Source organism: Candoia aspera, chromosome 1, assembly GCF_035149785.1.
Source record: "Candoia aspera isolate rCanAsp1 chromosome 1, rCanAsp1.hap2, whole genome shotgun sequence".
NCBI classification, from domain to species: domain Eukaryota; kingdom Metazoa; phylum Chordata; class Lepidosauria; order Squamata; family Boidae; genus Candoia; species Candoia aspera.
In genome coordinates this window covers 295,454,988-295,467,373 of record NC_086153.1, presented here as the reverse complement: position 1 = coordinate 295,467,373, position 12,386 = coordinate 295,454,988, and the positions used below count along the sequence as shown (strand labels likewise).

The window sequence follows — 12,386 nt, the reverse complement described above, 5'->3', positions numbered from 1 at the left end:
TACTATAGCTGTGTTCTTTCTTTCAGTTTTAACCAGCTGTGCCTCCCCACTTACGATTCTTATGAAGAGGTGCACAAGATGCTGCAGCTGGCCATCAGTGAGGGTTGTGAGGGCTTTGGCATGCTGTGAGACCTTCTGGAGGAACCCACTATCTTCCTTAATTCTTCAGGTCAAGGCTTAGTCTTACTTCACAGATCCTTCTCTCGCCCATCCACAGGGCAATGGAGAGCAGAGAAAGGCACCATGTGAATTGCAATATTTTGGAGTCTTATGGTGATCACTCCCTTCTCAGTGTGTTACATGTCGTGAATTGGGGTTCACCTGTGGAGTGAGATTGGAGTTGTATTTGATGGGCATGATGTGTCTGGGATTTCTGATGGGAGGAAGCATGTAAGCCAGTATTGCAGCTTGGTACAGGATGAGACTAGGACAGATTACATAACTTGTTGCTTTAGGGGGGGATGACTGGATGAGTTTGGGAGCTCTGAATCCCAGATTACAGGAAGTCTTAATACCTTTCCATGCTTTGGCCTAAGTTTTTACATAAGCAATCCCCCTTTTACCTGGATGTTACAGGAAGGCTTTTAATTTTCTTAGCCACCTTGCACTGCATGCTGCCACTTGTTGTTCTTGTTGGTGAACAAGAATTCTATCACTGGAGCATAAGTGCTGATCCTTGACAGTGATTGTGGTCCTTTACCCAGCAGGAGCTGGCAAAAGGATGGAAGAGTTTCCACTGATTTTTGTCACTGAGTTGGAAGAAGAGTTTTCTCCTTTAGGCACTATTTCTGAGAGTGGTCATGAACTTCAGACAAGTTGTTTTTACTTACCACCTTCAGATTCCACTTGCTTTTAAACAATCAGTGGCCATAGCTATACATCTATATGGAAAGGTACAGGTAACTGGCTCTCATTCATTTTCCACCACTCACTTTTGGGAGGATTTTGAAAGCAGTAGTGGTAGGGCACAAGGCAACTAGTGTTATGGACCAGTGCAATGTGGCCTTGAGTACTGGACCCTACCCTCTGTTATTTCATGGTGGTCTGCTGGTTTACTTCTACCACAAAGAAAGTATGTGGTCTTCCAGATACTGCAGTCTCTCCTGTGGTCACTCATCAGTTGACTGTGGAGGTTAAGGTTCATGAGAGTTTGAATTCAGAAACCTCTGGGGAGCCAATTGTTAGCAATTTCTGTTCAGCTAATGGTAGCAAAAATTTATTTCTGTAGCTTGAGTCAGGCAGAGAGTAGTTAAACAAGGCAGTTATTCCAGTACTTTTCTTTCCTGTGCTCTGCATCAGAAGCATTCCACGATATTTTTAGGAGATGATATTGAAGCTGTTCATTATTGACACTGAGGAAGTGGGCTTGCAAGGCAACACAGTGCACTACTGTTTGGACTAGAAGGGGACAGCAATGTGAGTTGTCCTATGTAATTGATGAGTATCTTTCACTCTCATTTCCTTGGCAATTATGACTGGGAATTCAGGGATCCCAGCTGGCAGCTTAACCAATTTTTGTCAACAAAACCAAAATCTGACTGGATAATGAAGCTGGGTATTTTGCTGGCACCTAAAGTGCATTTATCCTGGTCAGAGGGGAGAGATATCCATGGCTAGAGATTATAGTGTCATTACTTGCTAGAAGAAGTCATTCTGCTACACACTGGGGCTTTAATTTTCTGGAAAAGAATGGGCATATCTTATATATTATTTAACATTGTGGTTTACTTCTCCATCATCAGCTATATCATTTGCAAATTATAAGAAAGAGGACAGTTTGCAAATCTGCCTCATTGAATGCTGTTAACTTTTTCTTCGTTTGAAGGTGTAACACATTTATAAAGAAGTTCAAGCCATTGTTTTGCCAAAACCTTTAGAATGAGTATTGAAACAATTCAGGGATCCCTTCCTTTGGGGGCATTTTTAGAGACCAACACTGTATTTTTCTCCATTGGCAGGCATTTTTTTTCTCCTTTAAGCAACTGCTTTTTTAAAAGCACATAGGTGCCATCTTGATTATATTGAGGATAAATTCTTTGGTCAGTGCAATTAAGGTTTGTGAATGCCTTGAAACATTGCCCACTGCTCATCCGGGGGACCAAACAAAGACTATGCTGTGTAGCTCAGCCGGGTGATGGGTTTAGAGGGTTGGTTGTTTCTTGATGCTGTTCCAGTCTTTTCTTTTGCTCCGTGACCTCCCAAGAGCATTTCCAGGCATGGCTGGAGGCTGGCTCTGCTACATCTTCCTCAGGAATCCCTTTGTTTTTTCTCTAGAGCTGTTTTTTTTTACTGAGGACTGAGTGGCTGGATATTCAGCAGACATTCTCTGTTTGAAACCACTCAATTAATAAATGCATTTAGCATTTCTTGCCTCTTTGCAGATCCCAAGAATTTTCTTTTTACATAAGCACAGTCAAAACAGTGGTGGATGCCACTAGTTCTTGTTAATAATATAATCTTTGTGCTTTTCTGCATTTCCTCAATTAATAGGGTCATATTTTTCACTGTGCTGTTTAATTTCAGTGCAGAAGATCTAATTTTCCTAAATCCTTGCTTATTCTTTCCTAAACTTGTTATAATATCCTGGTTCTTTTTGTGTGACATGATACTGGCTGTGCTCTAACCAACTCTAGTGTGTGTGCACACACATGTGAGTGCTGAATAAGTTTCCTCTGTTTCTTTGGCCCTTGTTCATTTCATCCAATATGGATTAATTCCAGGGATAGAGATTTAGTTTGTGGTGCAGGCTGCTATAGATCTCTGTCTCTTGGATTGGATACCATAGGATATCCTACATATGAGACTATCTTGCATGCTTTAAAATCAAGACCTGTTACTTTAGCTTGGTCAGGGCCAGCTTCAGGTAGGATTCAGCAAGATTATGTAAGCCTCTAATGTAAATAGTTTGTACAATAAATAAAATACTTGAAATATGATATGTCTCTCACTGTTTCTAAGACAGGGTGCTTTAAATAGTGTAGTGGGATATGCGGGGTGGGTAGGGAAGATATTTCCTCAGGTATTTCTTCATTCATACTTCAATTTGCTAACTTTTGTAACAAGTTCTAGACTTCACAACCCACCATTCTCATGTATTTGATGCCCCTTCTAAAAACAAGTATATGAGCCTTGTCTGATACTGATCTGCTAGGTTTCATTTAGTTGGCTTCATATAATTAGTTGACATCCCAACATTTACTGGACAATCAACTATTTTGCTGTCATTGAGCACGTTTCATACTAAAATTAAGTGACTTTTATGATTAAAGGTGAATTGCTACTATCTCACTTCCACAGGATTTTAACCACAGAGATTACTATGTGCTTTAATCATGAATATGCAGATTTTTATGTGATTTAACATGCACTTGATTTTATGTAGCATTAATAACAGCTCTTGCTGCTATTGCTATATATGCTTCAATTCAAAACAACATTGTTATTAAAAACTTTTAAAAATTTAAAAGGGAAAAAAATCCACTATCCATTGTCAAGAGGAAGCTAAATGAAAATGGCATTCTTTGTGTGTTCAAAATTTGGAAAGGGGCATGGCCATCATTTTTGTCAAATGCTAGGTATAACCCAATGCCAATAACACCTCTAATAAACAAGTGCATTTAGCCTACATTCTCTATCTTGAGGCTGTCTTTCTATCTCATGGATAAACTCATGGCCTAAGTTTTGCCTTTTCTTTTTCTTCATCTGGTCTGATGAGGAATTGTGGAAAAGTTGAAAAATAGCAAGTTGTTTTGTGCCCTTTTGGTAGGTGCTGGTAATGACCTTACCCAGTTATGGTTACAAATAAATGATGTGCAAGAAAAGTAATATGTATAAAACAGACTAAAAACCTAGCTGCTTAAACTGCTTGGTTCCAAAATGCTCTGAGATGCCATAGTGAGGGGCTGCTGGAAAGAGGTTCTGATTAGAAATTCCACCTGTTTTGCTTTGGTTAAGGAGAGAATGTCCTTGCAATGAGAGGAAGGACAAAAATAGAGGGGGATGCACCATATCAAGTACAGGTGCTTGGCTCCATTACGCTTTTAAGGCATGCAGGAAAAGAATCCATGGTTCTCCAGATTTTGCTGAATTTCTGTATTCCTCATTATTGGCAATACTGGCTGAGCTTGGTCGCTGTTGGAGCCCAACAACAGCTAATAGGCCTTGCTTTAAAAGTAATAGCAAGCACCTATATGGGCCTCTTATTAAAATCAGCCTTTTGAATAAGAACAGATGTATTATAGGTAGTCCTTGTTTAGCAACCATTTGCAGTTACTGTGAAATAACTTTACAATTGACTTTCACAAATTTGTAAAGCAAAGAAAGCTGAAGTAAGGTCATAAGCACAGTCAGTTTCACTTAGTGACTGCTTTGCTTATCAACTGAGTTGCTGGTCCCAATTGTGGTTGCTAAACAAGGACTACCTGTAATGTTACAGCACTATTTGCTCCACAGATTGAATTGGGATTATGGAATAATGAGAATCATTATGTAATGGTCATGGAGCAGTTTCAAATAACTACTAGGTTATTTACAGGAAAAGTTCAGGCTTGCATCTACCTCTATGGTAATTCCAGAAGGCATTTTATTGCCAGGTTTCCTAAAAGACTTAATGACAATTGCAGCAGTATAGCCACTAGAGGGAGGTCTGTATTTAAAAAATGATTGCCTGATTGAAGTGGTGCAAACAGAAGTCTCAGTAATCTAGAATGGCTTTCATTCAGTCCAGTATTTGAGATTATAAACCTGAATTGTGATTCTCATCTTCAAATGCTTCCTTAAAAGGCCTGTATGGGTTGTGTGTGTGCGCGCATGCCTTCGAGTTAGTATTGACTCCTGGCAACTGCAGTTTTCTTGGAAATGTTTTTAGAGGTAGTTTGTCATTGCCTCCTTCCTAAGGGTGAGAGAGAGTGACTGGCCCAAAGTCACCCAGCTGGCATTGTGTCCAAGGCAGGACTAGAACTCTCTCCTGATTTCTATCCTGGTGTCTTAACCTCTCCACCAAACTGGCTCTCTCCTGTACAGGTTATGGTAGAAGAATTAGAGCTGTCAGAAGGCTCATCTGACTGCTTCAGAAGCTGTCCTTGGCTCTATCCATGCGTATGCATGCGTACATCTCAGTGACAGTAATTGTCTGAGGATATACAAGTATATGAAGACAGGCTGGAATAGCTTTTAAAGCAAAAGACACAGATGCTTTATTGCTTCAAAGAGATATTTCCTTACAGCTAATATACTGTATGAAGCACCTCTTCTAAATGCCTTGCATAGCCGTAATATATCAGGTTTTCTTGCTTTACAGCCAAACAAAGAGAAATGGTAAATTTTCCCATAAAATTAACATTTTTGGTAGCCATGGTGGTTATTTTTATTTAAACCAGAGTGAAAAGATGTGGCACTGGGTGCTCAATCCATCCAAAGTTTATGCAGTTTTTACAATACATTTACTATTGCAACCCAAACATGCATGCCATTTCCACAGGGAAGCAGAAAATGCATTTCTCTTGATTTCATTTTAAAAGATTGTGGCTTTATCCAAATATGAGTCAGTGTGGTTAAATGTTAACTTCATTCGCTTTTTATCTTCAACACAATTGTGACATTTTTAAAAAACTAAACACATGTTAATGTTGTGCTTGAACTTCGATACATACCATTCATTTTACCAGAAGCGAGGCAGCTTCTGACTGGTGAAGAAAACTGACTTATTTTTTAAAAAAAAAAACTTTAGAACAGATCAATCACAACTTAGAGTTCAACGAAACTAAAATGTGGTTACCTGAAAACAGCCAGAAGTCTTTGACCAGCAGTTGTGCCAAGAGGAGGAGCAGGAATTGGGTGAAGCTTGCCTTGGCTTACTACAGTATGCTAAACAACAGCTTTAAGATTACATCTGAACAGAACTTGTGTGTGGTTGCTTGCTGCTGGAGGTCTCTGCTATCCAAGAAGCAGATATTCTTTCATATTACAGGAATCATCCTACCAACACTTAAGTGTATATGGTTTTGCTGCCTAAAGGACAACCAAGTGCTTGCATTCTAAAAGTAAAATGAGTCTCCAAGTACAGGAGAACTTTAAACAGCAGCAACCCACAATCCACCTTAGCAGGAAAAAGTGTATGTGATGCATGTAAAACAGGGTTGGGGTTTCCACTGTCCAGTTGCAGTCACCATCTTGACTTTTTGGTCCTCCCTATGGATGCCCCTGAATGTGGAAATCTAGCAACCAGTGTACACTAATTCTGAAGAGAAATGCTGCATGTCTCTATAATTTAAGATGAGGCTGAAAGTAAATGTATAGGTAGTCCTCGCTTAACAACCATTCATTCAGCGACTGTTTAAAATTACCACGATGCTGAAAAATGGACTTACAACTGGTGCCTGAAGATATGGCCATTGCAGCACCCCTGCAGCCACAGGATCAAAATTTGGGCACTTGGCAGCCCAACTGCACTTACAACTGCAGAGGTGCTACAACTCCCTCCACCCGCCTATCTCCCCCCTGCATCTTTGCCTTTTTAGCCCCCTACCCTCCACCGCCCCAGCTGACCCTTACTGGCTTTTTGCTCCTGCTGCTGACAATGGGCCTGGCCTGGCTGGGCTTTGGCTGCTGGAAAAAAAAGCCTCCAAGTAGTCCCTTTGCAGAGCTGCTGGGTGGGGCTGAGCAGCTCTTTACAAAAGGGCTGCTTGGGTTTTTTTCCCCACAGCCGAAGTCCAGCCAGCCTGGCATATCGTAAGCAGTGGAAGCAAAAAGCCAGCAAAGGTCAGCTGGGGTGGTGGAGTGCAGGGGACAGGGTCAAGGGTGGCAAGAGCAGCTGTGGCCTCCTGGGGCGTGGCAAGCAGCCTCAGAGCCATGCAGTTTTGGTGCTGCTTGCTGCCCCACAAGGCTGGGTGCAGGGTGGCCAAAAGGGCAAAAATGGGGGGGGGGGGAGATAGGTGTGGAGGGGAGTTGGAGGCAGTCCCTTACTTTGCTGAGGTTCAGGGCTGGGAAGGACCAAGCCTGGAATGGCTTGGATCGGGGTGGGTGCTTGGCTAATGACCAGTAAAATTCGCTTAATGATGGCAAAGATAATTGCCAGGCTTGCTGTTGCTAAGCAATGCAGTCATGTGACATCTCGCTTTATGGCTGCATCGCTTAGCGATGAAAATTCTGGTCCCAATTGTTGTTAAGGGAGGACTACCTTGTAAGTAGAATTCAGTGCTGAAGAAGATTATGGCAAAAGACTATTAAACACATGTCTTGGACTTAAAGCAGTGGAGAAAGATATCCTGCTATGACTCCGGAATGGTTCAGTGACCTCTCTGAGGTTTTGTTCCTCTTCACTAACTTACCAAATCAGTTACAGATGGTTGGGCCACTTGGAACAATTTTCTTTCCCATTCTGCCAATGAGGAGTGTCTATGTCAGATCCAGAAAGCAATGTAGACTTCGTGAAGAACTTTGTGCTACCCCACTCTAACCATTTGATTACTTTTTCCTTTTGAGCAGCTGTTCACATGCTGTCTTGCAAACTGGGTTTTAAATTCTCTCTCTTACAAGCACTTCAACATTCAATGTAGGATGACACTATTTAGAAGAATGAAGTTGAAGGCTTCCCTTTGGATTACAGATCTTATTCCATGGCTCTAGATAATGGTCTATATTACACTAATATGTAATGAAGGTCTTGCCCGATAAAATATTGTTATAATTTCTATTACGAAAATAGTGTCACTGAGTAGTAGAGTGCTTTGCAGGTTTTATTAAGCCATCTCTAAGTTAATTTAGGGGAGTTATTTATCATCTAAAATTAATAGCAGAAACGACAGTGGAGATGGGTGCAAGAAGAGCTGCCAGGTTTGTGCATTGTGAAGGTCATGTACAAAGTTGATTTTGTGATTGCTAGCGTGGGGTCCAGTGCTTCAAAAGTAGCTGAGGTGGTGCTGCACATGAACTCGAACTTGAGCTACATTGCTGCCCGCATACTTGTGGAATGATGTTCTAGTATGATGCTCATATAAGGAAACAATGTATATTGTTGCTCCTCAGAATTGGTCGGTAGGATTACATAATAAAGCCTACAAAGAGCCCATTTCATTTTGTAAATTTAAATTGCAGACAAAACAATTCAAAAAAGTCTGGAGAGGTTGTGAGTACTTCAAAGAGTTGTCATCTTGTCTTGGACAAAGCATTGACAGGGTTTGCATGTTCTTTGGCTGGTTATATTTGAGCTTGCAGTAAATCTAAACATGTATGAGCTACACTGTTTCTATAGGACGGATGTGGGCTGCAACACCTGGAACTCTGACCCAGTCTTCCAAATATGGTAGGTTTTGAATTCAGCCTTTACACAAGAGCTGGAGTTTGCTTCTGCAACATCTTTTCATGCAGCTCAACAATGTCTTCCTGCTCTTTTACACTGGCAATCTGCAGGATAGACATCTTGCAGAGCAGAAGTCACTTTCAGGGAAAAAATAAGCCACTGTTGCACTCATCACCTGAGAAGCAGTATTCCAATAATCTGTCTTATGTTTTATGTTGCTTTGTCTACAGTACTGCTGAATCCTTGTATGTTGAAGAAGATAGTGGAGCATGTTCTAAAATGCAGATTTCATTTATCTGAAGTATTGTTCTTATCACTGATTCATATAAACTGAGGCTATACCCCATCGCTTGGCATACTTCAGTTACTAGATACTGCTGGGAAAGATTGGTAGTTGTAGGAAGGCTGTATTTTGGATACACTTGCCTGCCATTATTGTTGTTTTCCTTGAGTTTAAGCAGCTTTCAGTGAACCTCAGTATTCCCTGAAAAATATGAAAACCACTGATCTGGCAGTTGGAACTAAACAATTTTCTCCCCAACAGGAAAAAAAAAAAAAAGGACCTAGTTGTGATTAGTGATGGGATAATTTTAGAACTAGGCCAGTTAGGAATATGAGCTTCAGTTTAAAAAGCTTTCCTCTTATTACTAGCATCACAGGTTGTGCTAAGACAGTTTGCTTAATGAGTCATGGCTGAGTTCATAGATCCTACTTAGCCAAAACCAAACCACGTAATGGCTAAGACCAATGTGTGAATCTAGCCGGTATATAATTAGGTGTAATTTTACTCCTCTTCTAACTTCAGCATCAGAGCTAGTAATTAAACCATTAACCATGCTGAGCATTAATTTCTGCCACAGAACTTGTTATTGCCGTTTCTTCCGCTGCTTGATTGACTAATTGTGTCTGTGTATGGAAGAGCAACAGTTCCTGAAAATTCAAAGTATTGATTTTTTGCTTGCAGCTTTTAGTAATTATGTTTCATTGGATTTGTTTCTTATTTTCAAGTAATACTTGGCATATACAGTCCAACATAGAAGACAATTCCCTATTATGCAGATCCAGTATTGAAGACATTTTGCAGATATTGGGCAAGTAGGCTGTTTAATTAGCTGGGCTCTCTGTCAGCAGCAGATCTTAGGAGCTGTTCTTGAGCAGCTTTTCTTGAGCTGGAATTAAAGTACAGTCAAACAAAACGAATATTCTAAAGTTTTCCTGCATGTTGGTTATTAAAGGGCATGCCTGACAAGCAGAACACTGGCTTGGAAGCAGATCAATTTTTCAACTAGCTGCTTTCACATGAACTTTCTTTGATGATAGAAGTGGGAATTACCTGGGGACAGAGTATAGTGTCTGTGGATGCCATGACATTCACACAGCCACTAGATGACGCCTGACCACTACTAAAAACAAAATTTAAAAAGGAAGAAATCTTGAGAGAGAGCTCTTGAGAGATTTGCATATATTCTTGCAAAAAACCTTGCAATTTTTGACCACTTCTAATATAATTCTTTACTGTTTAATATTTATTGCTTTCCATTGAAACAAAAGCACACCCAAGATTAGAAAAGCAAATACAGAATAAGAAAAAAGGAAAACAAATGAAGAACAAAACCAAAACCAAATAAAAATTTGATATGTGAATGTATATATGTGAATGTGTGTGTATATGTGTGTGTGTGTGTGTATGTATATATGTATATATGTGTGTACATATATGTATAAAATTAAAAAAACCTTATGGAGAAATGGAAACACATTAAACATTCATATTCAACATTTCTGTCAAAGACATCTGTACATATAAGGATATTTTGCTAAGAAAATCATTGTTAATGTTCTAAGAAATGATGATTAGATTTGAAGAGTTGCACTTAATTTAAATTTCAAAACTCATTCTGTTGTGTTCATTTTTCAGTCTGTGCAATTTCTCACCCTTAAATGCCACTGATCCAAAGAATTATGCACTATAATTTTTCAGTGTTTTATGCTAGTAAAACTGGCAGCTAACAAGAGGAGATTAGTTAATTTGCTACGTTGCAAATGGTTTTAAGTCTTAGAAAAATGGACAATAAATTACATTTCATACAAAATTTTTGTGATGTTTATGTTAATTCAAATTTTAAAGCATTTATTTTTTGGCAATTACCACATAGTGCAAAATTGCACAACTGTGCCCACTGTCTGAAAAATGTGCAGATCCTTGGAATAGTTTATGAGGTAACAATAAATAAAACTAACAGGAACTACAGTAAAACTGGTTTTGTTCTAATGACTTCACTGGGAAATTATTTAATAAATACATTTTAATCACTCATGAGAAACCTAGACTTTGTTGCTTGTCTTGTTAAAAAGAGAATCTTTTGATAAAAACAATATAATCAAGAATTTTTATCAAGAATCTCTCTTGATAAAAAGAATATCATAAGAGACATATTCAATCATAATAAGATCCATTTAATCCTGCAATTGGCTTTCTGTAGCCAAGGAATCTGGGCATGAAGGTAATTTTCTATAGCCAATTTCCCCATTATATTCACCATCCTTACAATTGCATTTGGTTCTAGTAGTTCTTTGCTCCAAGGTCACTAGACTGAACTTGCTATTAAATTTAAGATAGCTGCGATAGTAACAGCCTTGGCCAGAATCATATTTTTTCTTCACTTTCTAGGATATATTTGTAAATGAAAAATAATTATGGAAGAGGTTTTAAAAGTGATTTAATCTGGATTGTGGGTGTTTGCATCTCAGAAACCTGTAATGGGACATCACATACAGTAACTGAATCCTGCTGCAATATACTGTATGTCACTACAGGTGATGTAAGAACATTATGACACAAATGTAATTTGCATAATTTTTCACAAATGATGTCATTTGCACCAATGTACCTTTGCATACTTATGTCAGTGACAATGTTATCATGCCAAAAATTGCTGCAATTTAATGAACATTCATTTATAACAGGCTCCCTCCAATTAATCCATAAAAACAAGATTTCACTGTACTGTAAATGCATCTCTTCTGTCTCCTTGCCCTTTCTCACATATATGTGGGAAAACAAGCAACACAAATCTCACACAATTCCTCCCAGTGCTCTTATTTGTGACCTTGGCACTCCACTCAGATAGGACTGGAGTATTACCTGCCCTCAGTGCCCCGTTAATGCCTTGTGCACTCCTGCTCACCATTACTGGAGCACACAGGCCTATTGCTTGTTTCAAAAGATGTGAACTATTGGCTCTTAACTGCGTGACATTTGATCTCATCTTTATACTGCTTGCAAAACATAATTGGGCTTTGCAGTGGTATATCATATATGTCAGGTGGATCATGCGTATCTTTCATCAGCTTGGATTGCATAGCACAGTTCATAATTAAGAATTTAAGAGACTGGAAGCTTGTAATCACTGAGGGTGATTATAGGGAAGCAGAGGGGATTATGTGTGGTGGTGGTGATAAGCAGTGACAAGCTGAGAAGCAACTCTCCAACGCCACATTCTACCTACTTCTCAGATCCCACAACAACCTATCAGAGAATGATGCAATCTGATGAAAGAATTTACTAAAAACACATAGGACTGTATCTACATGAAAACAACCCAGGAACCCTGACCAGGTATTTTCTACCTCTTTTCAAAATACATAAACCGGGCAACTTGGGGTGTCCCATTGTCTCCAGCATTGTACCTATTATAACTAGAATATCAAGTTTTGGGGAGTCTTTGCTCAGACCTCATGCTACCAGCACTCCCACATAAGAGAAACCACAGACTTCCTGAGAAAACTCAACTCCATAGGCATTCTCCCTAACACACAATTTTAGCCATCATGGATGTTGAGATACTATATACCAACATTCCCCACAAATATGGGCTTCAAGTCATCAAGAACATAATCAATGATCCCAAAACAGTATGCTTTGCCACCAGACTGTGTGACTTTGTACTGATCCACTACTACTTCACCTTTGGCCACAACATGTACAGCTCCTCAATATGCCAACTTCTTCATGTCTAGGCTAAAATAGGCCATGCTGATTTTTCTGCACTAGACTTGTTCTTCTATACACTAAATAAATTTATTG

The 12,386-nt window shown here is 39.4% G+C and overlaps 2 protein-coding genes across 3 annotated transcripts in view; one reads left to right on the top strand and one right to left on the bottom strand.

Annotated features, from left to right (window-relative positions):
* Positions 1-10,998, top strand: part of AREL1 (apoptosis resistant E3 ubiquitin protein ligase 1) — a 28,491-nt gene extending 17,493 nt beyond the window's left edge. Inside the window, exon 19 of one of the 2 annotated variants that reach the window (XM_063290105.1) lies at positions 10,971-10,998. In XM_063290105.1, the coding sequence (XP_063146175.1) occupies positions 10,971-10,983 (13 nt within the window). In that variant the 3' untranslated portion in view covers positions 10,984-10,998. Of the gene's footprint in view, positions 1-26; positions 2,937-10,970 lie in introns of those variants that run through there. The other variant, XM_063290103.1, reaches the window with a different exon arrangement.
* Positions 1-12,386, bottom strand: part of FCF1 (FCF1 rRNA-processing protein) — a 103,153-nt gene that overhangs the window by 44,577 nt on the left and 46,190 nt on the right. The gene's annotated exons all lie outside the window — the stretch shown is intronic.